This window comes from Mauremys reevesii, linkage group 2 (assembly GCF_016161935.1).
Source record: "Mauremys reevesii isolate NIE-2019 linkage group 2, ASM1616193v1, whole genome shotgun sequence".
In the NCBI taxonomy this organism is placed as follows: domain Eukaryota; kingdom Metazoa; phylum Chordata; order Testudines; family Geoemydidae; genus Mauremys; species Mauremys reevesii.
Window position 1 is genome coordinate 278,747,609 of NC_052624.1, and position 27,652 is coordinate 278,775,260.

General features: G+C 48.9%; 1 protein-coding gene across 11 annotated transcripts in view; it reads right to left on the reverse strand.

The window, feature by feature from the left end:
• PTP4A3 (protein tyrosine phosphatase 4A3) overlaps window positions 1-27,652 on the reverse strand; it is a 162,075-nt gene that overhangs the window by 36,139 nt on the left and 98,284 nt on the right. For 3 of the 11 annotated variants that reach the window (XM_039522537.1, XM_039522540.1, XM_039522536.1), the window contains one exon: window positions 598-1,339. In XM_039522537.1, the coding sequence (XP_039378471.1) occupies window positions 598-702 (105 nt within the window). In that variant the 5' untranslated portion in view covers window positions 703-1,339. Of the gene's footprint in view, window positions 1-597; window positions 1,340-2,203; window positions 2,249-6,668; window positions 6,687-6,840; window positions 7,062-7,189; window positions 7,380-9,402; window positions 9,467-10,653; window positions 10,791-10,840; window positions 11,040-27,652 lie in introns of those variants that run through there. The other 8 variants (XM_039522541.1, XM_039522539.1, XM_039522538.1 and 5 more) reach the window with 8 other exon arrangements.

A 27,652-nucleotide genomic window follows, 5' to 3' on the forward strand; every position in this document is an offset into this window, starting at 1 on the left:
TGCTGTGCAAACAAGGAGCTGGGTGACGGGGTGCCCTGCACTCAGAACTGTTCTGTCACTCCAAACGAGTCCCCAGGTACTTGTGGTGAAAGGCTCTGGACTGACACGCCTGCAAAGGAGGAGTGTTATGGCCTGTATTACAGCACCACCTCTAGGCCCCAAATGACCAGGGACCATTTGTGCTGGGAGCTGCACATACACGTAGGGGGAGGCTGGCAGAGATGCTTAGAAGGCTGAATGCCTAATTTCCTTTCCAGGAAATTTAAATCACAGCCATAGATCTGAGTTGTAGTATAGAGAGTCTGTGCCCCAAAGACACTACAATCCTAGCAGATAAGGCAGACCAAGGATAAGAGGAGAAGTGACAGTATTACTGGCCCCATTTTACAGATAGGGAGTTAAGGCACAGAGAGACTGAATGACTTGCCCGGGGCACTCAGGCAGTTTGTTGCGGAGCCAGGAACTGAACTGAGATCTCCTAAGTCCCAGTCAAGCAACGGGCTAGAGTTGAACTGGTGTCCCTATGAGTTCAAACCTCTGTGTTCTATTATCAATTCCCCGAGCCACCCCCTCACCTTTCCTGCATTTCCTTCTTACCTCTATGAAGGTGCTGAGCGTGGCATTGGTGGGGTTGTGAGTAATCAGGAACCGCATGTTTTTGTAGCACACCTCCACAGGCGCAGGCCGATTCATACGGGCCATGGTGAAGTGAGGGTGGCAGGGGGAAATAAAGAAAGAAGGACGAGAAGTAAAAAAAAAACAAAACAAAAAAAAAACCTTGGAGTTTGGGGTGGGAGGGAAGTAATTTAAAAAACCCCCAACACAAATGTTGTGCAAATATTCCCAGCTCTTGGGAGTGTGTTAGATCCCCCAACACACACAAAAAACCATGTGCTTGAAGCCAAATAATAATAATAAAAAATAATAATCTCCTGTTGTAGTGTCAGTTTCCTTTGGGTGTGCAATCCAGAGCCGCCGCCCTCCCTGCCTTCCGCGCCCTCCGGTTTCCTTGCTCTCTTCTCTAGAAAGGCCTCTGCATCGGGGAACCTCCTCGCGTGCCGTTTCGCTCCGTCACGTTACCCCATCTGGATAGGTGGAGTACTTGGGAGCAGCGATGGGGGCCCGAAGCGGATCAGGCTGTGGCAGCAGCCAGCAGAAGTCCCTTGGCTGCGAGAGCCATGCACGGGAGATTTGAATGGTTAAACCCAAGGGCACGGACCCAGGGGCAGGCGAGCTGGCCGAGACCTTTCCTCAGTGGGCACAATGTTGTGCGTGGCAATACTCAAAGCTGCTCCCTGGCACCTCCATAAATCCACAGCCAGTCACCGGCAGAGAGAGCCTGGAAGGGAGAAACATACAGGATGAAATCACTTTGGGGTTGGGATCAAGTAAACAGAAAACTATACCGGGCCACGTAGTGCCAAAGTTAGTAGGGGACGCAGCTGCTGTGTCTGAAGCCAAAGCCTTTTTCCACCCCAGCCCCGAGCAAAACACTTCAGGAATTGTCACACTAAGGGCCAGCTAAGGTGGACGTAATGAGATCAGATCAACTAACAGCAAATGCTCGCAAGAGAAACCAGGCAGGCAAGTGGCCGGGCAGAGGGCTCCTCGCCAGGGCTCTATTCCCAGTTCTGCCCTTAGCTAAGCAGGTAACCTTGGGGAAATCACTGTCTATTCTCTGTCTCTGTTTAGCAATAGGCGTGCCATCGGCCCAGGTCTGACGGTGCTTTGAGGCTGAGCGACTGTGACGTGTGTTTGTCAGGTGAAAGGTGTTAGAGGAACACACAAGACGCACTAGTCACCCTGTACGTCCTCTGCAAGCCCCGCTCTCTCTCGCGATTGTGCCACGCAGAGACACTCGTGAATGGCTCGTCTTCTGGGAAGGCCCATTTTCAAATATTGCTAGTCAGCGGCTCCCCCCAGTCATGGGGGGCTGAGCTCTAGCACGGCCCGTTGGGATACCCCAAGCACTGATTGAGCATCCACAGCGGTCAGCCAAGTCATTATCTGCTTGGAAAACATTCACCTGCTCCTTGACCCGTGAGCGCAGGGAGCAGCTCGACAACGAAGACACCCGCCCCTTCAAACAAAGGCGCCTTCCCCTCCCCGAGCCTGACAGGGGGTCGGGGAAGAGGGGCTCAGAGCCCTGGAAATGCTCTCCCCCTCCTGCCCAGCTATACAGACAGACACGCCCAGCGCCCACCACATGGATCTGCGAAGCCAGAGCTCAGCTCTCTGAACGGTGCTAGAAGCCCGACCGTGCTCTGGGAAAGAAGCAGGGCGGCGTTCTCCCCATGCTGCACAGGCCCACACAGGTGGGCAAATGCCTCTACACCACCTGGGGCTTCCTTACGACCGGCACACAGCTCATTGTGACAACACACTGCAATTGCCTTTCACCACACCGTACCCTGCTGCCAACGGCCCATGGGAATCGAGCAGCAAGCTCTCCTAACAAGCTGGGATCTGGTCCGATGATGATCACAGCAAATCCTCACCCTGGTTGCATTGGCAGGGCGATGAGGGGAGTGTCCACTAAGGGGGTGGAGCAGATCACTGCAAAGGGGGCTTGCGTTCATCGGCTTAGCCTAGGACGGGAAGGGTGGCCAGCAGGTCACAGGTGGAAGTTAAACTGCCCGGCTTAGCTCTGAGAAACTCTCAGCAAGGCATTTCTAGCTGGCTCCATCTGAATGTGAAGGCTTCCTTATGAGAGACACCGGCGTCTGCGCTCTAATGCGAACCATTTCTATTAAAAAACCTGAGACAGCTGCAGAGAAACCCAGCTGTCTGCTCTGTGGGGGGAAGAGAGAGTGGATCCATCCCACGAGCCTTGGAAACGTGCAAGAACCACTAGCTACACCCGAGAAACAGTTCCCGCATCCTTGGAGGTGGGAGGGCAGAGGCGGCATCGGGGCCTTCAGGAACGGTTGGGGATTTTAAGACACCAGACCAGGATTTCTTTAGCAGCTTCGCTCACTAGAACTGTCCCTGAGAAGATAACAACCTGTGCTGCTGCGTAGCTTCCCCCTGCAGGAGCAGCAGCGCAGGAAGGCAGCTGTTAGGAAAGGTCTCCCTCGCCCTGGGACAATACCATTCCTCATTTGTATGATTTAAAGGGACAGCAACAAGGGTTATACATTTCCCCATTAAATCCCCCCGCCACATTTGAACACTTCCATGCTCCAGCACACCTCTGTCCCCACACGCTGTGCCAGCAGCCCCCTGTGTCTGATCCACCCCGCAACAGTCCATCCTTTACAGAGTCAATACTGGAGCAGGATTTGAACACGGGCTTGGGTATGTCAGGACAGTATCACACGGGTCCTTTTAAAAAGGCATTTAGAAGTAACAGCTGCTTAGTTCTTTTCATAGATCCCAAAGCACTTTACGAAGCGGCGTAAGGACTATCTGACAAACACACCAAGGTGCGGAAAGAACTGCCCCACGGCCCAATATGTTGGGCTAGGAATGGAATTTAGGTCTCCTGGGTACCAGTCCAGGGCCCCGTCCCCCGCAGCATGCTGCCTCCTGAGCTGTGCTGTGATGTTCGCACACGTTATCTAACCTGTGCGAAGTACACCAGACACTTCAAACAGGTTAGCTAGCATGTGTTAACCGGTATGTGCTAACAGCACACCCTTCCCTCCTAGCCCAGACAGCCACAGGAACAATCCAGACTCAGGACTCAGCAAAGAACAGCAGAAGAACTTACCCCACTCCCTCTGCAGACACAACTAGTGCCCCGTCACCGCCCCAAAGATACAGTGCTGCACAATTGGCCATGGCCATTACGGATGTATTGCCTGCCTGAGGCTTACGCCACAGGTCATGGTGAAAGCTCTGTGCCCTCGGATCTCATCCAACACAGCAAGTTCTAATGTTGAGGCAGCCTGTGCGTCCAGAGGAGCAAACCAACCTAGCAAGGAAAGATGTCAAGGATTACAGCACAGGGAAAACACTGGGGCAGGGTTTCGAGTTCCTGGGGGAAGGAGGGGGAAAAGATCTCACAGGGTGGATAATTTTAAGTCCAAAGAAAAGATCAGATTCTTTAGGCCAGCAGACGCCAGATGCATCACAAAAGGCCAACGCTCCCCCTATAAGAGAGGGAGACTCCTAAATTATGCCTGCCTACCAAAGGGCTTTCAAGCCTGAAGTTTTCTTCTAACTAAGTACATATATGGCCCTAACACCCTAGTATCTGAGGCCTTGATCACTGAAGGGTTTTATCTTCACATCACGCCTGGGAGGGAGGAAGTAACTCAACTTTACAGGGGGAAGGAAGGCAAAGAGGGTATGTCTACACAGCAAAACCAAACAAACAAACAAAGCCCCACCTCACAGCAGCAAGTCTCAGAGCCCAGGTCAACTGACTTGGGCTTGTGCAACAGAGCTAAAAAACAGCAGTGCTGACATTCCTGCTCGGGCTGGAGTTGGGCTCTGAAACCCGGTGAGGGGCTGGGTCTCAGAGCCTGGCCTCCAAACTGAGTGGGAACATCTACATTGCTATTTTTAGCCCAAATAGCTACAGCCTCATGAGCCCAAGTCAGTTGACCGGGGTTCTGAGACTCACTGCTGTGAGGTTTGGGGGTTGTGTTTTTTTGCTGTGCAGACATACCCAGAGAGACTCGGTGACTGACTTACCCTAAGTCACACAGGAAATATCTGTGCAGGGCTGGGAACTGAGCCCAGCTCGCACACCGAGTCCCCCTCCAGCTCTTCGTTACTGCCTTTGAGTAACTCAAACACACAACAGGCTCTGTGTGAACGAGCCGGCTGGGGGCGATTTGCGGCAGGTTCTGCCTGAGCCCTAGCCCTATTTTCAGGCAGGTCGACAGCATTTTCACAATCGCAGCCTCTGCAACTCCACTGAAAGCCACAAAGACCCCAGATACCCTGAAAAGCCAAGTGTCCGTTCTAACAAGCAAGATACCAAGGAGACCATCATAGAAAGAGAGGGAGGCTGCGGGACCCTGGATTCAACTCCTGCCTCTGCCACGTTCCTAGTGTGACTTTAAGTAAGTCAGTCCCTTAAACTCACTTCCCCCTCTGTACACTGGGGATACGAGCACTGGGATGTTAGATAAACACATTAGCAACTGTGAGGCACTAATATCTTGGGGCCCATATGAGTAACCAAGATACAATGATAAATGGGCTGGTTGGTCCAGGTGAAATGTCTCTTTTCACAGCCCAAAAGCCTCATCAATTACAAGCAGCCAGCCGGGACTCCCGGGTATGAAAAACGGCAGCGTTTCAGAAAGGAGACGGACTGGTTACTGAGGCCTGCGCAGAAGTGGCTGGAACCAAAAGGTCAACAAAGGTAGATCACTCATCCCAGCCTTGCTGTCTCCAAGCACTGACAGTACCTCACTCCTGTCACTCAGCCAGGAAGGGGAGATTTGATAGGGTCTGCAGGTCCCCCCTGTGGGAGAGTCCTTTGCCAGATGGAGGGCAGCCCTGCCATGGAAGGGTTGGGGGCAGGCAGAGCTGGGGACAAGGAAAAAGGGAGAAATTAAGGATCTAACTGTGATGCACTGAATGCCCCTCTCTCTGCCCAAATTAAAGCAAACTAGAGGAAGGCCCTTTGCGACAATCCCTATGGATTCTCTCCTATTTGGGTCTGAGAAGGATCGTCATTAATAAATGCTATTTAATAAAAATAAGGGTCTTCCCTCCCTTCTACATTGGTCTGCATTTGCACAGCACTTCGCACAGTGGGCTCCTACTTAATGCAGCAGCACAAATAAACACCACCACATCTCCTCCCAGCTGGACACACCATCTCTTAGTGGAAAGAGCACTGGGCTGTAGCTGGATATAAGTAGCACGCTCCCTGGTTTCCTTTCCATCGGAAATACTGTATTCCACTCCAAAACCAAACAAAACCAAAGCCAACTTAGTTGACTCTATGGAGGAAGGATGGCCCAGTGACTAGGGTGCCAGCATAGGACTTGGGAGACTCCATTTAATTCCCTGCTCTGCCACAGACTCTGTGTGTGACCGTGGGCAAGTCACTAAGTCTCTCCGTGCCTCAGTTTCCTCATCCGTACAATGGGGGTAACGGCACTGCCCCACCTCACACAGGGACACAGTGAAGATCAATACATTAAAGATTGTGAGGTGCTCAGGTAGTATGACAATGGAGGTCAGACAGATAACTTCACCTCACCTCATCCCCCAGCTCTGGTTGATTGACACCAGCTAGACAGAGCACTTTGGGCTGTAAAGACCACTTGGGCGTGTTTCCAGGAGATACTATAAAGCACAGAAGACCAAAATTGCACAATGTGCCTGCTGAGTGCCATGTATTTCTGCTTCAAGATTATCCGGGCACGTTCAGGCTGTGGTTCAGGGGGCAGTTTGCAATTGGCCAGCTAAGCAGCGGAGGGAGGGAAAGCAGTGGGGGAAAGAAAATAAACATAACCAAGGAGGAGGATTCATTTCAGCTGGCAGCTGATTTAGTAGGGCAAGTTTGCTGGGAAGCTGGTTTGTAACAGGCTGCTAACAAAAGGCTGGGGAGGCAGGAAGGCGAGAGTAATCTCTGCCTGGATTTACAGGATAGGCAGGAGATTAAAAACAACCAACATGCGATTTAAAGAGAGATGGCATTACGAAGTAGCAGCAGTGCTAGCAATGCGAGCCATGGCAGGAAAGCAGCTCACACTCACCCCTTATTTATGGCTTGGAAAGCTGGAAGTGACCAGTTTCAAAAAGTGCAGTCAACAGCTGGTACAGCGCCGTGTCCCTGCAAGGCTCGTGGGCTAGAAAACTAATCACTGCTCAGTGCAGTCACCTACTGCCCCAGATAGAAGGGAAATGGTTAAAAGCCATTTTACCCACCTTACAAGGTGAACTCTGCGCTTATCTTCCCCCTTCTGTTGGGCAACACACACACTGACACCCTGCCAAGACAGAGAAGCTGCCCTAAATGCCACCTTAGGAATACAGATGTGGGACTGGATCCTCCGAATGCAAGTACCATCTGCCACAATTAAAGCTGATCTGAGCCGGCCGTCGCTGAGAAAAACCCTCCAGCATCAAGGTATTTTGCTGTTAACCCTCTGTAACGAAACATCTGAGATTAGGGACTTTATAGCCACGTCTGGCTATGTTTCCAAGCAACTGCATGCAATTTATTACACACACGCAGGGAACAAAAGAGTATCTGAAACGTCTATCCGTATCTTACCTTTAAGTTGCTAGTATCCAAGCAAACACAACACAGCAGGGTAGGAGAAACCACACACGATTTCTGCCCTGAATAACTCACTCTGCTTGTAACCAGTCAGCCTGCCCTAAGCAGCCACATGACACTGACACCGCTCAATGGTTAATGTCAAGCAAATGCACCTCTAATACTCTTAGGTCAACTAAGCTTTTCCTCTCTCTCTCTTTTTTTGGTTCTTCAGTCGGTGCCTGTTCCTGAAGCATGAAATCAGAGGCGCATTCCACTTAGAAGCCTCCAGAGGAGCTGGAAACCTATTAATAAAGCTATTAGTGGATGAGAGGTAGACTGACAGCACAGCGAGTGTCCCTGTGTGCAAATAAGTAACTGGCAGCAGCAACGTGAAACATCCAGGCTGTAAGAAGGGGCGTGAGGAACATGCCAGAGACATACGTCAGCAATAGCCATCCTGGGGAAGGGAGAGTGCAGAGCAGTTATAACAAGCCTTTTCCTATTGAAGTATAGGTACATGATGGATGCAGGTGGTTTCGGGAACCAGGGTTGATGAGAACTCCATAATCACTGCTGACATGTACAGCTGCTCCAAACAGCCAGGTCTTGGGGTACATGATAAGAGGCAGCACACAACAGCTGCCCACCTGTATTGGAAAGCTGTGAAGTCCATAGGGGTCTATCGAACGGTAATGGGAGAAGATTAAGGAAAAGAAAAATGGAGCTAAAATCCCTTCCCCTGGGGAAATTTCTGGCTGTGGAGCAGTCTCCCAAGAGAGCTGGTAAAAGCCCCAGTGCTTCAGTGACCTCTTGAATCTGACTCATTTCAGAGAGAGAGAGAGAATCTGGAGCATTTTTCAGGCAGCCCCTGTGAGGATTTTCTTGTGCATTTCACAGTCAAACACATTGTTAAAGAACAGCCAGATTCAATGGCCCCTCATTTAAGCCACTGCTGCTCAACAGCCCTGAAACTAGACAGAGCCCTTGTGTATATTCCGCATGGAACAACTGTGGACAGTCCGGAGACTGTGAACGTGGGAGAAATGGAGGAGCTCCCCAATTTCTATGACTGGAGGACATCCAGCATGCGGTCTACGACCTGCCTAGCTGAAGGAGACGCTCCCCACCATCCCGGCTGGAGGCAGCCTCCCCATTTGATCACCCCATTCAGCCACTAGCAGACTCTTGTTTTGAAACTCGCACCTTCCCCAGGTCACAGGCTGCTTAGCTCTGCCTGGCCAGAGACTCGAAATAGCACATAAGCACATAAGTAAACTGAAACGGGAGGCAGCTGAGCAGAGCAGCATCTTTGTTTGGTTCTCGCTTAGTGTAGACGCAGCACAAAAAAGCAACTGGAACTGTCACAGCGCTTCACAGCACACCTGAGGGAGGAGGCGGCTATCAGAGGCGTAACCCACTCAGTGCCATCCTCTACCTTTTACACTACACGAGAGACCATGCTAATGCCGCATTATCCAGCATCCCCCGTTATTCTTTCAATGTAGCGGATGCCTCAGAAGACTGCTGAGAAACATCCATGAAGGGGTTAATGATGGAGGGAGAGGGCGATGGGCTGTCCAACTGCGGGAAAGAGCTAAAAGCAATTCCTGCTGTCAGTGGGAGCTACGTGCCCGCTACTATTCGAATTCTGCAGCACCTGAAGACCCCAAGCAAGACGAGGGCCCCCCTGCACTCTGCACAGGGTAAACACAGATTAACAGCCTGTCTCCGCCCGCAGAGACAGACAAGATGCAGGGATGGGCGGGGGGAGAAAGGAAGTACAATCACCCCCATTTTAAAGAGGGGGAACCCAAGCACAGAAAGATGAAGAGCCAGACTGTCAAGGCAGCTCCGCATGTTGGCAATCTGAGTTATCTTGAAAAATCAGACAGTCAGCTCTCTTGAGTCCTAATCCCGTGTCTGAACCACAAGCCTATCCATCCTCTCCTACCTAGCTCTGTGGCGACTCAGTCAGGGCCAAGTTTTCCCATTAATGGGCCTGACGCCAGACCCTCAAATCCAAACGTCGGCCCCTAGTTTCAGCAACAGCCCTTTGAAAATTGCTGTGGCTCCCCACGGCAGGAAGTATCCTCGCAATGCTCCCCAACACCCCGCCCACACACCGACCCAGCAAGCCTCGAGTGGACAGAAAAATAAACTGACATGGAGACACAGCAGATTTTCCTAAGAATGCCACCACTTGTGAGCCCTCCCGCGACACTTACATAGCCACCTTCAGCAGGAGAGTCAAACCGTCCACTTGGCGGAAGATGACACATGGCAGCAATGCTGAAATGAGAGTGGGGGAACAACCAACTGGCAATGGTTTTTCGCTCATTGTGCGAGGCAGTCCCTACCTGAGCTGGAGTTCTCGCAGATGGCGACATAATAGCAAAGCATCTATTATGATGAATAATAGTTGGACAGATCCCCTCCCAAGGAGGAGAACCTCAGGACAAGTGACCTCTGGGGATTGAGGGTGTGCCCCACTGTTAGTCCAGTCTCCCCAGTGTAATGACACAACAGGAGGAGATCCTTGCCCTGCCCTGCAAATCCTCTGATGAGGCAAACCATCTTGACGTGGGGCAATGTGGACCTATAAAACTGTGTCATGTTTATGCAGCACTTGGCACATTCAAGTCAGTACACAAATAACAACTGATGACTCAGGGCACTGCTCCTAGGAGATGGGGAAGGATTTACCCATCTGTGAAATGGGGATAACAAGCTGAGGTTAACTGACTAACCAATTTCCACACAGCGAGTCAGAGGCAGTGCAGAGATTAGAACCCCCACCCTCAACTCTTGCCCCAGTCCAACGGGTCACCCCCACTCTCCACAGAACCTCAGTGGAAATTTGGTTCCCTGCCTGGGAAACTTACTGTGTGTGAATTCCTTTGCGCTAATGTAAGGCTGTTGGGGTTTTACCCTCGGCGGGCAGTACATGGAAACCGGACAAGGACAACCAGATACCACGCTCTGTGAGAACTGTCAGCGGCCTGTAGCATTCCAGCACAATCAATGATCCCATGTCTGAACTTATCACTGTACAACCTAAAGTCAGACTGCATGTGCAGGCTATCCTCTTGCTCCCTGGAGATACCAGCCTGGGAGGAGCAAGAGAAGGTCTCTCCTTTGTCCAGCTAGTTTTCCAAATGCTAAGAGGGAAGGTTCCTAACCTGGCACAGAGGAACTGCATTCCTCTTTCATTGTTGATGCCTACGCCAATCTGGGATGGGGAGGAATGAGAATCAGCAAGACAGCAATATAACAGGGGAGCTAAGAACACACTCCATTTGTACTGGTGACCCCTCAAAGGGTGACTTACATTAAAAAAAACAAACAAACCCATAACAAATCAGTGCTCTGTGTGGAAGTCCTCACCCTGAGTAAATCAGCAGTTTTCCAGTGACCTCTAAGAGAGTCGCAGGTAGCTACTGCTTCCCATGCCTGAGTCAGGAAGAGAAGCAGCTCACCTCACATTTTCCCCAAAGAACCGCCACTATCACACGGTGCGGTTCCCTACAGCATCCGCGGGGCGCAGTGAAGTTGAATTTCTAGGGAGAGGGTCCCCCTACTGTCTGAAGCCCCCAGCTTCGAGAGACGTCTTTCCCAGTCTCGCTGCAGCGAGCTCAGCGCCTGGAAATGCTTCTGAAATCTTACCCGAAGCGAGGACGCTGGCACGCCAGCCCTGGGTGTCAGGATGACAAACTCCTTCCTGGTGCGCTAGAAGTGAGGAGGTGGATACAGTGCCCTGCAGCCAAAGTGCTCAGTTCTTCTATTCTCCTCCTTTTAAAACCTTCCCAGAGGAAGCGACCTGACGAGGAGCAGATCCCCACTGTCCTCTCGGGAAGTGAAGTAGCTGAGTATCACGTTTCCGAGGGCTATTAATAACCCGTCACATCACACAGGCTTGCCCGAATCGCCCCAGTCAGGATGCAGCAGCTCTGACGGGGTTGTTTTGAAAGGAGTATCCGGTGAAAGCCCCTCTGCACTTCAGATAAGCACTGAGGAACTTCTCTTTCACTGCAGACACCTGCTTTCTATATTTAAAACCCTGCATCTGTTGAATATGTTCGGCTTGGCCGAAAACAAAGCTGTAAAAGGGTACGGGGGGGTGGGGGCGAGTGGGCAGGAGAGTTCACATAGTGAGACAAAGCTGGACATTTCCACTAGCTCCCTGCTCCTAGGAAAAGGAGAGAAAAATATAGGGCCTTTTTGTGGTCACTGCATCAGAGGATCACAAAAAGCTAGCAGCTGGCCACCATGGAAAAGAATATTGACTATTAACGGGCAAGCAACTGTTATTAATGGCTGTTAAAATCATGAGTCTTCTTCCTATTAATAGACTGATCATTATTTGCATCATACTAGTGCCCAGACACCACAACTTTGTCAGGGCCACTTCATGCCAGGTGCTGTACATACAGGCCCCTGCACCAGAGAGTTTTTTATAAGGTAATAATTGGAGATATACCAATCTCCTAGAACTGGAAGGGACCTTGAAAGGTCATTGAGTCCAGCCCCCTGCCTTCATTAGCAGGACCAATTTTTGCCCCAGATCCCTAAGTGGCCTCCTCAAGGATTGAACTCACAACCCTGGGTTTAGCCGCAAGAGAGTTAAATGCTGAAATTCCAGGGAAATTCAATGGGATTTGGATCCTGACTCCCTCGGGCTCCATTGAAATCCCAGCCTAGTATTTTATTTATGACAAAACAAGCGAGTGAAACAAGCAGGAAGAGAGGACAGGCCGGCAGAAATTGAGGCATGTTTTTGCAGAGCTTAGATGCATTTACAAGTGTGCCCATGTGTTAGTGTATGTATTATCAGAAGCTGCAATCGCAGCTGACCACCTGCCTATCTATTATCAGCTGGCAGGATGCTGTAGGCAGCACAGTAGAAATGAGTCTTAAGGAGGGATTTGAAGGAGGATCAGTGAGTGATCAAACTATTAACTGAGTCAAACCCAGATTTCAGTCACATTGAAAGCGACAGTGACAGCGTGAGCAGAACTATTTCCCCCACGCCGCATAGGTTCACTACAGAACTGCTAGTTGTACAATGGGAGCGTTTGGTGCTTTTACCCTGCTTGACTATAAATAGAGTTTCTTGATATCTGAGCTCACTACAACCAGGTCCAGCTGCTCTCTCTCTCTCTCTCTCTCTCTTTTTTTTTTTTTACACTAGGAGTACAGGACAGCACATGCTTAGCACACATTCTCTCTGTGCTAGAACATCTTTCGTGCACAACTAGAATGCAACTACATTTCAAAATAGGCGAAGGATGGTCTCATAGCTAAAGCACAGGACCGGGACTCAGCTCTACATGGGAACTGCCAGACTGGATCCACGGTCCAGCTAGTCCAGTATCTGTCTCTGACAGTGGTCAGCATCACATGCCGCAGAGGAAGGTGCAAGTAATCTCACATTAAGGCAGATGTGGGATAATCTGACCTTCATATTAGGTGGTCTCCTAATCTCTAATCCAGGGGTCAGCAACCTTTCAGAAGTGGTGTGCCGAGTCTTCATTTATTCACTCTAATGTAAGGTTTCGCATGCCAGTAATACATTTTAACATTTTTAGAGGGTCTCTTTCTATAAGTTTATAATATATAACTAAACTATTGTTGTATGTAAAGTAAAGAAGGTTTTTAAAATGTTTAAGAAGCTTCATTTAAAAATTAAATTAAAATGCAGAGCCCCCTGGACCGGTGGCCAGGACCTGGGCAGTGTGAGTGCCACTGAAAATCAGCTCGCGTGCCACCTTTGGCACCCGTGCCCTAGGTTGCCTACCCCTGATCTATAACAACTCTGGCTTCTGGGATCCATGTCAATATCCAGGCCCTTTTTAGATCTTACTAAGCTTTTGGAATGAACAACATTCTGTGGCAGTGAGTTCCACTGTGTATTTCCTTTTTTTGGTTTTCAGTCTCCCACATTTTAGTTTCACTGATGGCACCCCTTGTCCTTGTGTTCCCAGACAGAGAATGAAAGTTCCCAATTTACCTTCCCTACACTGCTCACTCTATATCATTATGCTTCTTACTCATCTACTTTCTAAGATAAACAATACCAATATTTTCCATCTCTTTTCATATGAGAGCTTTTCCTTCCCCTCTGTCCTTTTCATCACTAATTCTCCATTCCCGCTTCTGCCACAAACTTTCTGGTCAAGTTACTTCACTTCTGTCTGAGTTTTCTCATCTCTAAAATGGTCCTACTTCACAGGGAGGTGTTGAGGCTAAATTCATGTCTGGAACGCACGTTGAGGCCCTGGAATACAAGAACTATGGATTCTTAAAATGTATAGGTTGGCAGGCAAATTTGGAGTAAATTACCAATAAGTGCTGACTTCTATGATTCACCAATATTTACGGTTACAAACTGGTTATGTGCCACACCTGTCAAGCATCAACACCCCACGGGAGCATCACTGAAGACCTGCGAGAGCACAGACATAATGGTATTCTATGAGTCCTTCACTGTTTTCATTCCACATCTCTTCACGTTGTGAGCATCAATTTCTAAAACTCTGGACTTTATCCGTTACAAAATCCAAAGACAGAACGCGATAGAATTATAAGAGATACCTGCATAGCGACAGTCTGTGATTGGAAAGCTTCACTTGAGAGGATAGTGCAGCATTGAAAACTACATAGGACTTTCCACTGGGGATTTTACATCACTATAAATGGAGCCTCTCTAAACATAGAAGCCAGGACTTGCGTCTGACCAAGGTTATAAAAAGATTCTGAGTTACACTAGTAAAGTGTAAATGAATACATATACCTGATAAGAATGAAAGCCACTATCACTAGCACAAACTAAAACAAGACGAGAATACTTCTCCCACGGTTACTTTCTCCCAGTCTTCACTGTTCTCTATGTCATGGTTTCAAAACTGGGATGGGAAACAGACATTTGCAAATGTAGCTGAATTTTTCTTCATGCTATACAATCCCAGGTAATGAGATTTACCGTACATTGGCTTGAAGTTTGAGACTTGTTACTGTCAGGGTTGAATCTACTGATGATTAAATGATGTTCACCCGTTTTAAAAGTATCTTTAATTTTTGCATATGCACCCAGGAACAGAAATGCTTCAAAAAATTAAAAATATTCAGCCATGAACTACTAGAATTCCCAGCAGTATTTACACAAGCAATTCTTCCCAACTTTGGCAGGATGCACACGAAGAGACCATAAAAATCATGTCACTCAATTACCTTCCTTACAACCCACACAATTTATTCACTGAGGGCCACAGGTTTATTCAGCACTTTAAAGACACATGAAAAGACAAGAAGAAGCTCACACTTGAAACACACCGATCTCATTTCTGATCGTTTCAGAGGCTGCTACCACAACAACTTCTCGAGCTAGAAACAGTGTTAAATTGTCTCACCGTTTGAAATGCTCAGTACCCAGCTCTCAAGTGGCAAGCAGTATTATAACACTAGTGCCTCAAGAAATTTCAGCTTCTAAAGTTACACCAGTATTACAGCAGGGGAAGAAGGAAGTAAACCAAAAAAGAATGACACGAGTTATATCATCTGATATATCCCGACCGATCCATGTTCAAAGCCCTTTGGCACATCAATCTCAATGCTTTCAGGACCACCAGTGTCTTCTAAAGAAAGGTCCTAAATGAGCAATCGGTAAGAAAAGACTGAAACCCTTGGCAGCTCTCTTCAAGCATTCCACTCCCAGCTCAATATGGCCAAGATGCAACTTGAACACCTAAATAATCAGAAGCTATTTTGGATTTTTATCTCAAGCATTAAGACCAGCACACAGATTGAGAGAACAGAAACCTGCATTCCACAGATGAAACAATTTCTTCATTTTAAGTATCCACAGGGTCCAGCCCTTGCTCCGACAGAGCTGCCAGTTCGCAGTCTGTATTTACTCCCTCCAGAGAGGGCTTTGCTGCAAAAAGATGATCTGTTTGTTGACAAAGCGTTAAGTAGCACGGTTCACATAAATCTCCCTATTTATTATCAAGGCTGCATGCACATTCATTAACTACTGCTGAGCACTGAGCAGCTGCTGCATTCCCCTTCAGTGTCACCACACTACTAGTGTTTATCCTTGGGCTTCACAAAGTGCTTTGACAAGCTTTTACATATGATCCACAACAGCTACTGTATATAAAACCAAGGCAACTCTCGGGGGGGGGGCTCTTCAGAGCAGTGTGGCCTGGTGGATAGAGCACTGGCCTGGGACTCAAGAGATCTGGGTTCTAGTCCCAGCTCTGCCGCTGGCCTGCTGGATGACCTTGGGTTCATCATGTTACTCCTGTGCCTCAGTTTCTCCATCCATAAAATGGGGCTATGATACTGATGTCCTTTGTAGCACACTCTGAGATCTACTGATGAGATGTCCTATATAAAGAGCTAAGTATTATTATTAGTTCTACTTCCAGGTTTGCCAGTCACCATAGAAACTCAATGTTGCTATGCTATAGATGCATCTTGACCCGTATCTGAAGCAATACTTGGCAATTGCAGAGCACCAGCCCGTCAAGTACAAGCATTACTGTACAATACTGTACAAGCATTAGGACAGCATCTCTGAGAGGCAGATAAACACATTTTACATGGAGGGGGAGAGGTTAAGGCCCCGCTTTTTGAAGTGCTGAGCACCTGCAGCTCCCTTTGAGCTCTGGGACCACTGTGGGTTCTCTGATATCAGAGGGGTAGCCGTGTTTGTTGCTTTTTACAGATCCAGACTAAGAGTCCTGTGGCACCTTACAGACTAACAGAAGTACTGAAGCATGAGCTTTCGTGGGTGAATACCCACTTCGTCAGATGCATGACATCAGACGTATTCACCCACAAAAGCTCATGCTCCAATACATCTGTTAGTCTTTAAGGTGCCACAGGACTTTTTGTGGGTACTCTGTAACTTTAAAAATCAAGCCAGTAGTTCAGACACCAACTTCAACAACCCCAGCCTGACACGTCTGGCCCAAGGCCATGCCTGAAGTTACATGTAGTCAATGGGAATGGCCAGGGATAGAAGGTAGGCGTTCTTCATGTTCTAGCCATGCTAAGACTGCATTTTCTTGTGTCAACTGTAACTCCCAGCAACTTCTATTTTTTCTTTCATCTAAGCAGACTAATTCAGGTTTGGCCAACAGAAGCACGCGCTGGACATAGAGCAGTGGTGTGCAACCGGCGGCCCGTCAGGGTAATCCTCTGGCGGCCCACGAGACAGTTTGTTTACATTGACCGTCCGCAGGCACGGCCGCCTGCAGCTCCCAGTGGCCGTGGTTAGCCGTTCCTGGCCAATGGGAGCGGTGGCCAGCATGTACCTGCGGCCGGTCAATGTAAACAAACTATCTCGCGGCCCACCAGCAGACTACCCTGATGGACTGCATGCAGGCCGCAGGTTGTCCACCACGGACACAGAGGCTTCTCGCCCACCTACAGGGTCAAGAGATTTCTTGGGCTCCCAGGTAGCTAACCCATGGGCCTCTTGCACTCCAAACACAGGCACTGCAATAATGACAAGACACTATCAGAGCTAAATGGCCATGCAAGCCCCTGCGGAGAAGCCCACATCCGCCCATGTGCTTCTGTCCCCGGCATTAGTTAAAACAGGGACAGAAGCAGCAAGTGGCTGAACGAGTTGGAAGCAAATTCAGGGTGTTTCACTCCAAAGCGGGTGCCAGGGGTAACAATTCTTACAGGCTTGCAAAGAGATCCATAGACAACCTCAGGCAGTGCAGGAGTCCTGGGAAAAGCTGAGCCTCTGAGTGCAATGACTGACAAATGCCAAAATGGGCACAACAACCCCCTTCCATCCTGAAAATAGAGTCACCCAGAAGGTTTTCTCCAGGGAAACGAGAATCTTCTCTTCCCAGTCACTGGCAGCAAGATTGTGAAGGAAATACAATTTCTTGTCAATCAGAACAGACCCATTCCCAGAATCTCACACCTGCATGGGAAGAATTAAGCACATTCACTATTTAAGGAGGTATTTCTGTAAGCCTACCCCAAAAGCCTGGCAACCTACTCATGTCCTATTCCCTTAAAATAGCCCTGCTGGAGAGAGGTACAACATGACCAACTGGAGAGCTCAGAAAAGGGCGTCTCAGTGCATTACTGACATTTAAGTTGGTGGATCTGACTTGCCAGGTTCAGCAGACCCGTTCCATGGGGTAGCCAAGAATTCGACACGTAGACCATCTCATTTATCCCCATCTCATTCCTGCATCAGCACACAAAGTTAAGCCTGGTGGTGCCGTGGTCGCCACTTCTCAGCAGAGCGGCATTTCTGACAGCTAATATTTCAGATACTGGACAGCGTCTCTGCTCCTTCCCCTCCTCCCCCGCCCACTATGCACACCCCCCCGCCCCCGCCTGCCTGCAGCCAGAGAAGCCACATAAGAGATTTTTGTTGTTTCAGAAACAGATCTTTTAGGGTGACCAGATGTCGCTCAGCTTTTGGTTCATGCCAAGAACACAGGGCTCCAGATACGCATGGTCGAAAAGAAGAGAGCCAAGAACCCGAAGAGCAAATGTTTCCCAAGAGAAACTCACTGGCATTCTCTCTGGCAAACTGTTTTCTTTGTTTTGTTTGCTTAAAGAAAAGAGGCTAAAGCGGAGGTCCGTTAAAGAGACAGGAAAACAAATCCTGCCCAGCAGCTGAAATACTGGGTATTATCAATATAGCAGTAAGCGACCCATTCAGAACAGCAGAGCTGCCGTAATTACTATTTCCACCGATTAACCTGTAATTGATTTGAAAATGGAACCGGTTTGTTCCAGCACCTCCTTCTGACACTACTCATCTTTATTGCCTGAAAAGAGTAGCTCACTCCTCAGCACTCTCAGTGGGGACAACTGATCCAAAGAAATATTTAGTTTCTTACAGTCTTTAATTGCTCCTTTAACGCCACCCTGCTGTGCCCACTGATTATTTTGCAGGCTTCCAGCTTCTGATACACTTAGAGGATTTCTAGTTCTTTATTTGTAATGCCTTTGGCTATTTGATCTTCACACTCCTTAATTTTGATCTTACCCGGCATCTATCTCAGTTTAAGTTCCTTTCTATTGACTTCACATGGGTTGGATTTCCACTTCTGAAGGACAGCCATCTGGCTCACACAACCTCTGAAATCTTGTCCTCTAACCCTACTCTATATTCCCCTCTTTATTTTGCTTCCTTTTCTGCTAGGGGCATGCATGCCCTGTGTGACTATCAGTGTGAGTATGAGGACATACTATGCTAAACCCAAGGAGTTTAATTTCCTCAGTGTGGATTTTTGGGTTCTTCATGACTAGCTTCCCGTTTTAAAATCCTCCTTTTAAAAAGTTCCATGTTCAGGGACCAGTTTCTAGGACCATCCTTCTTCAGAGGATGCTGGACTTCATTAGGTTGTGGTCCACGTTAGTTACTTAATGCTTCAAGAACTTCTTGAAACAAGTGAGGTGTGTTTGTGACTTAGGACCCAGCTGAGAACTGGATGGTTTTGTATTTAAGGCACTACACATAGACTCGAGATCTGGGTTTGATTCCTGGCTCTGCCATGTGCTCCTCGACTGCGTCTGGGCAAATCACTCACTCTCTCTGCCTCAGCTCCCAACTGTACAATGCAATCATCTTTCCTTTCTTCCCCCTGAATCTCCACTCCCCTTCCTCTGTCTTGTCTATTTACAATGCAAGCTCTTTGGGGCAGGGTCTGTCTCTTACTAGGCACGTGCACAGGTTGCTGATCTCACTAGGTTCTGATCTCACTTGGGGGCCTCCGGCTGCTGCAGTACAGAACTGTACACTTGAATACTGCACTCTTCCAAGATGCAGTCATTTAAGGTAGCATTGAGAAATCGCGTCTCTAAACCATGTCCTAGCGTGACCTACAACCAGCTTATATGCTGGCAACTGAAGCTCGCTAATTACTGCTTTAGGAGACCGAGTTGTTCTGATCTCCCTGCACAGTGCATACCCTCTATCCTCTTTCCCGATCTGGAGGTTGGTAGTATAACTCCGGGAACACATCCACACTCCTATGACTTGGGGTTTGAATCCCCCGCTCCACTCAGAAGTGGCTTCTCATTAGATTTGAGATTTACAGGTAGAGCTGGATGGAGACAGCAAAACCCACAACAGCCTACATTCCCTTATTACTCCCAGTCCCTGCTGCATCTTCCTGGCCAAGGACCTGAACAGAACAGCTTACCCAGCCTCTGAGCAGCGCCCAGCGATCGGCCTGCGAGCTGTCTGCCGAGTAAGGAAAGAGCAGCCACTTCCCTTCCCCCACACCCTACGGAGGAAGAGATTCTTACTAACCCCTTTAAATCACAAGAATGGGTTAGTAGCAGCACAGAGGGCTAGCACCCTGTTTGGCTGCCAAGTTGTGTCTGGTTAGACACAACACAGAGGCTTAGTTCTGCTGGAGCATGAACAGCTGCTTGCTAGGAGCCTTGCTCCTGACACTACTTAGCAATGGCTCCCAGTAGAGCAGGGATCGGTAATCTTTGGCACGCGGTTCGCCAGGGTAAGCCCCCTGGTGGGCCGGGCCGGTTTGTTTACCTGCCGCGTCCGCAGGTTCAGCCGAACGCAGCTCCCAGTGATCGTGGTTCGCCGTCCCAGGCCAATGGGGGCTGCGGGAAGCAGTGCGGGCCGAGGGACGTGCTGGCCGCTTCCCGCAGCCCCCATTGGCCTGGGACGATGAACCGTGACCAGTGGGAGCCGCGATCGGCCGAACCTGCGGATGCGGCAGGTAAACAAACCAGTCCGGCCTGCCAGGGGGCTTACCCTGGCGGGCTGCGGGCCAAAGGTTGCCGATCCCTGCAGTAGAGCTTTCCACACTGTGGGCCACCTCCCGTTCTCAACGCTTCGCAGACTAGCTGGTGTCCCAGCAGCGTTCCCTCTGCCCCAGTCCAGAGCATGTAGAAGGTCACAGCTTGGGTCAGCGAGCAGCCCTTTTCCTGGGCCCCTGAGCATGATGCTGGCTTCCCTGAGACACCGAATCACTCTCAAGTGCACTGCAGCCTTTCCTTTAACTGCCAATGGCGCTCGCACTGCATACGTTACCAAGGGGCTGTATGACTGACTATCTCAGTCAGGGAGAGGGTTTAGCCCCATTTTACAGTCAGGAAGACGTTAACGCCCACATTTCCAGAAGGAACCACTAATTCTGGGTATTCGACTTGAGAAACCATGGGCCTGGATTTCAGACCCGCTGGCACCCACCACTCCCACTGGAGTCCATGGAAGCTAGAGTTGCCTAGCCGCTCCGAATGTCAGGCCTTAAGATCATTGGTCCCCAAACTGCAGGGCATGGCCCCCTAGGGTGGCATGGAGAAACATTTGGGGAGCGTGCAGTGGGGCACAGGCCACCCCCACGGTGGGTGGGGAGGGAGTGCCACGCATCCAGCCCCACTCTGCCCCCAGCCTCGCTCCTCCCTCAACCCCACTCCGACCCCAGTCCTGCTCTGCCTCCAGGCCCGTCCAGCCCCACAGTGGGTGGATGGGGAGGGAGCACCACGCTTCCAGCCCTTCTCTGCCCCCAGGCCAGCTTGTCCCTAAACCCCGTTCAACCCCCATTCCTGCTCCGCCTTCCGGCCCAGCTCTGCCCCCAGGCCAGCTCTGCCCCCTGCCCTGCCCCAGCTCTCCTGCTGAGGAAGCCTTGGCTGTGCAGTAAGCGGGGGCGGGGTGTGTGTGTTACTGATACGTGGGGGAGGACGGGACTGGAAAAGTTTGTGCATCACTGCCGTAGATTCTTGGAAGCCGGGCACCAATAAGCACACAGCTTTTCCAAACCTGGGCCTCACTGAGGGCCACACACTGAACCAGTGGCAGAACCAGCCTCAGAACCCAGCCCTGCGCTCAAGGCGTTCGATTTGCCAGTGTGGCTTCTCACCACTATCTCCATGTGCTAGGAGCGTTATGACATCTGTTCCCTGTAGCACTCGCAGCACCTTGCAGCAGGAGATTGAGAGAGGGAGGGTGGCTTTAGAAAAGTCAACAGCAACCCCACATTTTGCAACAAATCCTGGGCACGTTTGCTTAGGCAGGTATGACGTTACTGACATAATCTGGGACCATATAGAACATGGTTGCAACCAAAGTCCTGTAGTGGCACCGAATCTTGTCTGAAGGGGGTCAAATGAGGTGTCTAAGACAAGGTTACAGTTTGCTGGTTATAAATTATGATGTCTATGTGTGTGTATCATTTTTGTAGTTGAAGTTGTGAATATTGGCTCTATACGGTCTTACGCTATGCTTCTGGGTGACATCCCAGACGAATTGGTGTTAGCTCTGCCTAGCCTGCTTGATGGCCCATTAAGGACCATCAGCTACACAACTGACCCATTGAGAGAAGGCAGATGCGCCTTGTAAGTCAGCAAAGTATGCAGGAACTTGCCCATGTGACTCCAGACTCCATTTTGCTTGTAATTTTCCACAGAAAGGACAAAGAGGTTCTTACACCTGGAAAAGACTATAAAAGGCTGATGCCTCATCTCCATCTGGTCTTCAATCCTGCTTCTTACCTCTGGAGGGACTTTGCTACAAACTGAAGCTCTGAACAAAGGACTGAATGACCCATCCCAGCAGGGGATGTACTCCAGAGACTTGATTTGAACCGGCAGTTTATTCCACCACTGCTACAAGCCTGAACCAAGAACTTTGCCATTGCTGTATGTAATTGATTCCATTTAACCAATTCTAGCGCTCATCGCTATCTTTTCCCTTTTATGAATAAACCTTTAGATTTTAGAGTCTAAAGGATTGGCAACAGCATGATTTGTGGGTAAGATCTGATGTGTATATTGACCTGGGTCTGGGGCTTGATTCTTTGGGATTGAGAGAATCTTTTTCTTTTACTGGGGTGTTGGTTTTCATAACCATTCATCCCCAGGATGAGGGGCACTGGTGGTGATACTGGGAAACTGGAGTGTCTAAGGGAATTAGCCAGTGGGATGAGACCAAAGTCCTCTTTGTCTGGCTGGTTCGGTTTGCCGTAGAGGTGGAAAAACCCCAGCCTTGGGCCATAACTGTCCTGTTTAAGCAGTTGGTCCTGAATTGGCACTCTCAGTTGGGTCCCGCCAGAACCGCATCATTACAGCGGGTCTTGGTCCATTTGCACTTTGAGTAAAAGAATGATGTTTCTATGGGCAAAGCAGGGACACACTGTTCCCTTTCATTGTTCCTATGACCTTTGGTTTTAACGGGAAAAGGAGATTTAGAAAAAGCAAGGAGGCAAACGTTCATCCTAAGGCACACGCGTTATTCGGCACTCAGCACACAACAGAAGTGGCTTTAGGTATTTTATTAAGGTTTCCTTTTCTGCAGTTCACCCCCCTGCACAATCCCTAACAGGAAGTTTAAAAAAAACACATGTGCAATATAGGGCCCAGCAACCTTGACTTCAGTCACAGGCATCTGAACTGGAATATGGAACATAAGCAGAGAGAACATGTGCAGCATAAACAGATTGCAGCAGGTTGCTCCCCCAGCGCTGGAGGGGGAGAGCGGCACAATACCGATAAGTTATATTAATGTACTGCATTGCATCCGGAAGGATCGCAGGCTGCTTCACAAAATATATTGATGACTTACCTCAGGGGAGAGCATTCTTTGGGAACAGAAAGAAGGAGCAAACTTCTTTTGGGGCAGTGCTGTCATGTAAGGCGACACCAGGGGGTGCATTGTTGGAGTTGGGACCAGTGCCAGTGGAGTCTGCTGTATTTCACGCTGCTCCTTCTCCCCAGCCTGTGTGGGACTTGGTGGACTTCTCACGGGAGGCTTTGTTGTATCCGTTCTTATGGGAGGTCCTTCTTGGGCTTCTGCTTCAGTGTTTGGTGCAGCTCCTCCTGGTTTCTCGCAGACACCGGGAGTGTTGATGCCGGATGCAATCGTGATGTTGAGATCAGCTTTGGTGCTGCGGGAATCTGGGCTGATGCTGGAGCTGGATCTCCTTTGCGCTGTTTTCTTTGTGCCAGTCTCAGGCATTGCCTGTCTGCTCGATGACGCTGGCTTGTTACTAGTAGGATTCAGGAATTTGAGTCCTCGGGGTCTGATGAGACTTTCATGGACCGTTCCGGAGGACAGAATTTCAGCTTCCTGTCTCGTGAGGTGCAAGGTCTGGCGGAGGACAAGCATTCCGAGCCTCTGCTCAGAACGTGAGATTACCCCAGGGAGAAGAAATATCTGCTGTGTCCAGCCTTCAGGGAATTTAGTCCATTGCAGGAGGGCCAGAGCTTGCAGCCTGCAGGTTTAAAGTCTGCCATGTTAAAGAGCCCTGTACTGCGTGCATGTCTGGAGGGTGGAGTCTGACTAGTAGAGCTCAGTCCAGGTGGGTCAGATTAATTCACAGTGGTCAAATACTGGAGATGTGAAGACTCCATCCTGCAGACTTTGGCAGGGTTTGAAGAAGTTTAGCCTGAGCTAAGACCTAGCTGATTGGACATTTTCCAGGCTCCATGTCACTGCCAGGGGTGATAAGAGGGAACTGAAAGAGGGTGGCAGCCGCCTCCTCTCTGCCTTTATGCTCTTGTACAGAGCACGAGGCAGCACCAGACTCATATGCTTCCCCAAAGGCCACTGCTATTCAAAAACCCTCCAGGCTCCCACGCAGGAGGTGCAGGCACCACCTCCAGTGGGCTCCACACTGGTGCTTACTGGAAGAAAACCAGGGGGCCAGCTTGACTATCACCACCAGGCAACAGACTGCGACTTGCAGTACCAGGGAAAAGGAAGTGGATTACACACACGTGCATTTTGCAACTGAAGGAGCTGGAAGTAATTCTTGCCTCACTAATCCCATCTCTAGCTGTTGAACAGTAATGTGACAGAGTTCATGAGCCATCGACATTTGTGAGAAGGCGGCTCTAACCTGTGCAAAAAAGAAATCCTGTCCATCCAGCATGCTCGGCAAAGAAATAACATCTAAATATGCTCATAGCCTTGACTGTACATCCATCCATCCTGCTGCCTGGTCCCATGCCATTTGCTGTTATCTTTAGCTTGCCACATAGCAGCACCTGGCCCCATCATTATGTGACATTCTTGTTATCCCACAGGAAAAATAAAAAAACCAACACAGCAGGAACTAAAAATGATACATCCCGTCCCATCCCCAGGGCTGTCATTGGGAGCTAACAGTGCACTGTAGTGTCTGAAAGGATCAGATTTTAAAAGAAAGCAAAAATATAAAGAAGCAAAGAGGTAAAAGAAAATTAAGAACAAAGCATGAGGTTTTTGAGGGAGGAATATTGGTGATCAGCTGAGTCAGAATTCATGAACAAACACAGCTGGTTGTATGCAAGAGCCTAAACCAGCATGGATTCAACAAGGAGATATGCTTAAGCATGAACTTTACACTGTTAATGTTGAGACCGGTCGATTGCCTTGTCCCACTTTAAATACTGTCTGAATAATTATTTGCAAGTCATCAGCCCTGGGCTGCAAAGATTAACAGTGTCATAAACTACGCTTCAGCCATAACAGCTGCTGCCAGCAGGAGTTCTAAGAAATGTCGCTTTTAATTAAAAACATCGTTTTGAAATACACTGCACAACTTCTACATGTGAAGAGAGGTTTTACCCACCGCGGGCGTGAGATGCCATGCAGAGCCGAATGGGCACAGCTTTCCTTCCAGCCTGGAAGGCCAGCCACAAGATCATGCGTGCACAAAAGGTGCCAGGTACTCTTAAAAGGGGTTTGCAAAGAGTCCAGTCTTGTTTCAATTGTGTTAGCAACTTGCCTGGGCTTCCAGGAAACGCTATGTGGGATAGCTCAGTGGTTTGAGCATTGGCCTGCTAAACCCAGGGTTGTGAGTTCAATCCTTGAGGGGACCACTTAGGAATGTGGGGCAAAAATCAGTACTTGGTCCTGCTAGTGAAGGCAGGGGGCTGGACTCAATGACCTTTCAAGGTCCCTTCCAGTTCTAGGAGATAGGTATCTCTCTTATTGTTATTATTATATAACTGCATGGAACAGAGCTCTATACTGCAATGCCCAAGGCACCACTCTGTTTTCACTTGGGTGTCTAATACCACAGCAGAGGTTTTCAAGAGCAACTAGTGATTTTGGGTATCAGTTTTTGGCTGCTCAATTAGAGACACTTTAAAGGGGCCCAATTTTCAGAGGGTAAAGTGCTCAGCACTTGCTGAAAATCAGGTCCCTTTCAAGGCATTTCAAACTGGGCCCAAGAAAGTCGCTAGTCGCCTCCTGAATTCCAGTCCTGTGTTCTAACCCCTACCACACTGCCGCCCCCCAAAAAAGGAATGTCCCGCTAGGGTGACCAGACAGCAAATATGAAAAATTGGGATGGGGTTGGGGAGTAATAGGAGCCTATATAAGAAAAAGACCCAAAAATTGGGACTGTCCCTATAAAATCAGGACATCTGGTCACCCTATGTCCGGCCAACATATTATTAGGAGGCAACGCTGGAGCAGTATAATGTTTGGGACATTAAAACTGGAGTGATGCAAAAGGACTTCTTCCTTCTCTCCAATAAAACCCGAAGCCTCTGCCCATGTTTTAGCTGGTTCCAACTGAACTGCAGCCAAAGCAGCACGAAGGTACAATGTGCTCCAAGTGCTCGCAAAAGGCTCGAATACAGCTCTGCAGCATTTCCAGGACTTGCATCACATCAGTTGCATCAAAATTCTGTTAGAGCAACGAACAAGGTCTCGTGAACTGCTGAGAACGAATACTCTGCAATGTGTTTCGGGAGTGGAGGTTCCCTAGGAACCTTTTACCACCGTCATCGGGTAGCAAATGTCAGACATGTGATCCCTATTCTATACGCATTCAATATTTTTTATTGGCTTTGATCCATTGCTGCCAGTAATCTGGATTCGGTGGGAACTGATTGCATTTGAGAAAAACACACTCGTTTCCCACAAGGTCTAATTTTCCGGGGAAGCATTTCAACTATTTTGGCAAATCCATGTTCTGGCAATTCAGTACTAGTCCATAAATTCTTAATGGGTTTTCAATCACAATTCATCCCGGCAATACAAGCTGCAATACCGATTACCATATTAAGCATGACAGAACAATGTAAAAAGGATTTTTCAAGCAATATTAATAACCTGTCAAGTGCATAAATCTCCTTCCCACACAAGCGCTACAGGGGATCTGGATGCTGCAAAGGAACATGCAGTAAATAACCTTTTAGAGGAGGATAGCTTATCCCCAGCACACAGCCCTAGGTGTCCCTTGGCTTTCAGACTCTTGCACTGCACAGACCCAACCAGTTACTCAATCTGACAAAGCTCAGACAAGGGAATCCGAAGGGAGGGTTCTACAGGGAGCTCTGTGCGGCCTAGCAGATAGAGAACCAGACTGGGAAGCAGGATTCTAGTCTCACCTCTACCACTTACCTTGGGCAACCTCCCTGTGCTTTGCATCCCCTCCTGCCCTTTCTCTACCTTGTCTATTTAGATTATAAAATCATAGAATATCAGGGTTAGAAGGGACCTCAGGAGGTCATCTAGTCCAGCCCCCTGCTCAAAGCAGGGCCAATCTCCAGACAGATTTTTTTTTTTTAACCCCAGTTCCCTAAATGGCCCCCTCAAGGATTGAACTCACAGGCCAATGGTTTAGCAGGCCAATGCTCAAACCACTGAGCTATTCCTCCGCCCCATTTTGGACAAAGGGACAGTCTCTCACCATATACACATGCATAATCTCTAGCATAATGGGGCCCGGACCTCAGATGCCACTTCTAGACACTGTTCTAACATAAACCACAAAAGAAGAGCAATTGCTTTACAGCATAAGCAACCCTTCCTAGCTCCTTAGTTTAATAGAATCATAGGACTGGAAGGGACCTTGAGAGGTCATCTAATCCAGTCCCCTGCACTCATGGCAGGACTAAGTATTAGCTAGACCATCCCTGACAGGTGTTTGTCCAACCTGCTCTTAAAAATCCCCAATGACGGAGATTCCACAACCTCCCTAGGCAATTTATTCCAGGGCTTAACCACTCTGACAGTTAGGAAGTTTTTCCTAATGTCCAACCTAAACCGCCCTTGCTGTAATTTAAGCCCATTGCTTCTTGTCCCATCCTCAGAGGTTAAGAACAACATTTTTTTTCTCCTCTCCTTGTAACAACCTTCATGATTCACCATTATCCATAATAAAGATAAAAGAGCCACAGGGAGAGATCAGTGCCAGGTGATTGTCCCGAGCACAGGGCAGGGCAGGGCAGGGCAGCAGGAATCAACGTGTAGCGAACTATGGTCTGGGGCTGAGCGCCATGACTCTGTTCTTAAGCCACTTCACTCCTCGGTGCTTCAGTTTCCCCATTAGTCATATCGGGATAATGCTCACCCCACCTTTCTAACACGGTTGGAGAGTTTAAGGATACAAAATGTCACTGAGTGCAAAGCACTATTAGTAATAATAATAATCCTGATTTAACCAGCCTTCTAGGCTAGTGTCCACTCAAGCGCCAGTGGACAGTAATTGCTCTGGAAAGAGACACTACAAAAAGAACGTACCACAG